Raw genomic sequence first — 4,503 nt, 5'->3', positions numbered from 1 at the left:
GGCTTTGGCTAGCCACAGGGACAGGGCTCCAGCGTGGCCACTGCTTTGGGTAGATGTGAGCACATCTTCACTAGGACCTTGAGGTCCCCCAGGGGCGAATGGAGCATGTTTGCACCACTTCTAGTGCCTTTTATAGAGCTTATGGGGTCCTTGCTCAGCCCAGTGCTGCCTGGCATGGCCCGGCCTCGCCCACCACGGTGCTCAGGCTGGACACAAAAGGTCCCCCTTGATTTGACCAGAGCCTGCAAGAAGTGCCTGCACCTTCTGAGCTGGCCCTTCACCCCACGTACATCCCTGCAGGGCAAAAAGCTACTCGTGATGGGGTGGGAGAGGGCAGACCGACCTGTGCAGGCGTAGAGGCAGCAGGTCAGCAGGATGGAGGCCACAGAGCAGCCCGTTGAGCCGGCCATCCCCAGCCAGCACGACCACCCGAAGTCGTAGTGGACCCCCAGGAATATGTGGTGTGACACCAGCATGGCCCTCTCCAGGTAGACATCCACTGCATACCACACGGAGCCCACAAGACCCAGGATGCCTAGGAGGAATGGGGTGGGTTAAGAAAGAGCCATACAACCCCCTGTGCTCCTCAAGACCCTTCTGAGGGGTCACCCCTTAGCTCCTGGTGTTCCCCCTGCTGCCCCTGGGACACAAGGTCCCCCCCCCCAGCCACTCACTCCCAACGCCAAGGGTGGCACCAGCCCCGTAGCACATCTTCAGCTTGACACCAGGATCTTCCTTCAGGAACTTGATGCAGTCGAGCCCAAGGAGCAGCGTGGCCAAGGCGAGGCCAGCCAGGAGGTCAGCAGTGATCAGCAGGGTCCGTGTCACCACGATCTTCACTGGGAAAGGAGGAAAACACCAGAAAGGGGACTGAGGAGTGGTCGGAGGAACCGGTGTCCCCCCTCCAGATTGCTGCCTGTGTCCCTGCTGCAGTCACCAGTGGCCGTGTCCATAGGCTGTGTCTACACTGGGACCACCATGTGCAGTAGGCAAGCTGCTCACTGGGCTCATCAGGAACCTTGCAACAGGACCCATGAACCCAGCTCATAAACCAGGCAAGGTGCAGCCATCAGCCCCTGGGGTGGGGTCACCTGCTTGGACCCTTCTCCTTTAGCCTTGGGCAGAAGATGCTGCTGTTCAGACCGTCTGTTTTTAACTCCAAGTCATGTCACTGGTGTTTTGAACAGCAAATGAGTGAGAAACGTGCCACCTGCCATGGGTCACATCACTGGGGTGAGCGACGTGACTTCTCTCTGCAAAGCCTTCCCCCCAGAGCTGCCCCACAGCCCCACCTCCTCCATGCTGACTTCCTGTTCCATCTGAGTCCCCTGTCATCACCCTACACAAGGGTTCTCCTGGGCAGGGGCTGGTGTGCCCTGTGCAGGCCAGAAGTCTCCATACCACAGTGTGGCTGTCCATGAGCTGAGGCCAGAATTCCTCAGCCAGTGGGTCCTTGCTCCCACAAGCAACATCAATGGGGCTGCAAGTCCCACCATGCAGTGGGGGGGCAGGAAGGGTGCCTGGGCTCTGCGTGCCAAACACATGAGGTGCCAGAGCTCCATGGCCTCTCTCCTGCTTGGTGCCCCCACAGCAGATCTGGCTGAACCATGGGCTGCTCTCCAGGTTGTGCTGGTGGGCAAGAAGACCAAGAGAAGAAGACCAAGAGAAGACCTGGGCCTGCATTGCCAGCTGATGAGGGTCAGCCCTTTGCAGCGAGGATCACCTCGAAAAGGGATGAGGGAAAACACTTGTCTAAGAACTTAAAAAATGCCTGCAGGCCATGCCAGCTTACCTGGGTGGTCAGCCAAAATGGAGTCATACTGGTCACAGGTCCTGACCCCATCCTGCATGTTGGTCACACACTCCCTCCAAAGCCCCCGGCATTTGTGACTTACCTGGAAGGAGAAAGACACTGCAGCAAAAAGCACCAAAACCCACTCCCCAGCCCCAGGGATGTCCCAGGGCAGCAGGGCAGATCTTCAGGCTCTCACCACCACAGCTGGACACACCCCAGTGATTCCCAACCTTGCTCTCAGGCTCCTCTGAGAGATGCTCCAGCATTTCTGTCCTCTCTCTAATCCCCAAACTCCTGGGGGAAGCAGTGGGTGTATCCCACCGTGTCCCCTTTCCAGGTGCAGCCCCACGGATGTGGAGGCACCCACCTGGCTCCCAGCTGCCAACCCTGAGCCTGGTCACCCTGCCACCCCCAGGCCGGTCGCTGGGCTCACCTCCAAGCTGTCATCAGCGTTCACCATCCAGCAGTCCGTGCACGTGGCAAGGAGCAGGAAGAGGGTTGAGACAAGGGCAAGACCAAACGCTGCCAGCTGCAGGGCTGCACTCATGGGGTTACCTGCAAGGGCACAAAGGTGTCTGCCAGCTGCTCTGGCCACGTCCCGGGCTCCTGATCCACCGAGGACAGAATGCCACCTAGGCCAGGGTGGCCTCGAGATCCCTCTGAGCCATCTGAGCCCCAACTCATGGTCCTCAGTGCTGCCAAAATACGCCAGTACCCTCAGCCAAGGTTGGGCCACCAGGTTTTCACATGGGGCTTTCAGGGGGACATCAATTTTGTGGTGGAGACACACCCACACTGCAGTGCTCTCTCTGTGTCCTCTCTTCCAAACAGACCATCTGAAGCTGCCAAACGTCAGTACTTGCCCTTTGGGAATCAAGAGCTGCTGGAAAACACTGTCAAACAGCCACTGCTGTGAAAACCTGTGATCCGAGCGTGTCTCCAGGTATCCTGAGGCTTTCCTGACTCCTCCAGCCCTGCAGTCATGGCATTCAGTGGGAAGATCATTTCTTGCCCTTTTTTTTTTGCCAAGGAAAGCAATGAAGTGTTGAAACATCCGGGCTGAAGGACAAGCAAGCACCCCATGGAAATGTCCTGATCTCAAGCATCAAGCCCAAAGAAAGCATCACCCATTGCAGAGGTGGGTGAGGGCTCTGGGGCTTGCTGTGTGTCCCCCAGTGCTGCTGAGGCTTTCCCAAGACCAGAACGGATGGGACCCTCTGCTCTCCATCCTTGCCAGAGGTGGAGGGACCTCGCAGAGAGGGGAGCTGTGCCCAAGGGATGGAACAGAGCACATTTTACCCCTAGAGCCCGGAGGTGAATCCAGCTTTGCTGTGGTTTGCAACCCAAGATGTTAAATATTTTAACACCTGAGGTTACAACCACTGCGACAGCCCTTTGGGGAGAGGAGTGCCCATGATGACTCGTGATGGGTCTCTGAGCTGTGGGGGTTAATAACTGTAGGGTGATGACTCGTCACCATCACCACTTCTGTGCCCCTCAGCCAGATGCTGCCCACCCTGGCGTGGCACAGACTCCCGTGGGGCAGAGGTGGAAGAAGAATCATGGTCCCCACACCCTCTGTCCAAATCCCTCACCACGTCCCCTCCTGGGAGGCTGCAGGGAGCAGAGCTCCTGTCGCTGTGAGCTCTTCCATCAGCTTCACGCTGAGGGTGTAGCTCATTAACAGGCAGCCACTTAGACCCCAATTCACAATAATTTTTAATTTCCCAGGCTCCCTTCTGAGCTAACTCTCCGTAACCTCGGGGTTTTTTTTTTCCACCAGACTCTGGCTGTTTTGGAGCCTTTGAAGAAAATCCATTCAGCCATTTGAGTTATATGAGCAATAAAAAAAGAAGGAGAAAAGACAGAAATCCTTAAACCCTGGAGAAAACCAGCTCAGAACCCTGTCAGCAACGAGACAGGGCTTGGGGGGCACGTTACCTTCACCACAGGCTCATCCTTGCTGGGTGGGATGGTGGCAAAAGCTCTTGGTGCCCCGTGACGGGGCTGGGGGTGTCTGGGGGTCCTGGAGGCTGATCCTGAAGGTCCGATCCTGCCCTGCCGGGTGGAGCTGGGGGCTGCAGCCGAGACGGTGCTGGGCTATTTAAGGTGTCCCCGAGGCTCAGGGGGGTTTGTGCTCCAGGGCGTGAGGGGCACCCCTGTGGTGACCACGGCAATGGGTTGGAAATGGAGCCTCCCCAAAAACGACCACGTGGGGCAAGCTGTGGGAACACTCTGCAGGTGGGGGACTCTGTGTCCTGGGCCCACAGCCCACATTTTTTAATTAGACCTTTTAATCACTGCCTCGGAGTGAGCGGCCCAAGGCCCCCAGGACTGGTGCAGGAGTCGGAGGCGTGGGGGTGGCTGGAGAAAGGGGGAGGGTGGTTAAAACACTTTGGCCAGGAACAGAGCCAGTAATTAAGAGCTTTTGTTTTGTTTTCTCACTCATTATTTGGAAAACAAGTGATAAGGACTGCAGATAACGCGACTGCCTCATCCCAGAGGAGGTTTTTGTGAAAGTGGTACCCCGGCTGCCTGGCACTTGGAGCTGCCCTAAAAACTTCAGGTTCGTTCCCCTGTTCCCTGCTGTTTCAGAAAAAAAAGAAATCATCTTTGCTCTCGCTCTCTCTCAAACCTCGTGTTGCAGCATCCTCTGAGCACCCCCGGGGCCAGCGGTGCCCCATGGCTACACCCTCATCTCCCAGCCC

The 4,503-nt window shown here is 57.1% G+C and overlaps 1 protein-coding gene across 1 annotated transcript; it reads right to left on the bottom strand.

The window, feature by feature from the left end:
• Positions 1–343: 343 nt before the first annotated feature.
• On the bottom strand, positions 344–2,342 carry LOC103776160 (claudin-16-like; the record flags this gene model as incomplete). The annotated part of the gene is made up of 4 exons (XM_008943654.1): positions 2,229–2,342; positions 1,793–1,895; positions 675–839; positions 344–535 (listed from the first exon to the last, which is right to left on the bottom strand). Coding segments are annotated over exons 1-4 (574 nt in total), but the record flags the coding sequence as incomplete, so codon positions are not given.
• Between the last annotated feature and the right edge of the window lie 2,161 nt (positions 2,343–4,503).

This window comes from Merops nubicus, unplaced genomic scaffold (genome assembly GCF_000691845.1).
Source record: "Merops nubicus isolate BGI_N331 unplaced genomic scaffold, ASM69184v1 scaffold39187, whole genome shotgun sequence".
NCBI lineage: Eukaryota > Metazoa > Chordata > Aves > Coraciiformes > Meropidae > Merops > Merops nubicus.
Note: the sequence above shows the minus strand (reverse complement) of the source record. Positions and strands in the feature narration are given on the sequence as shown.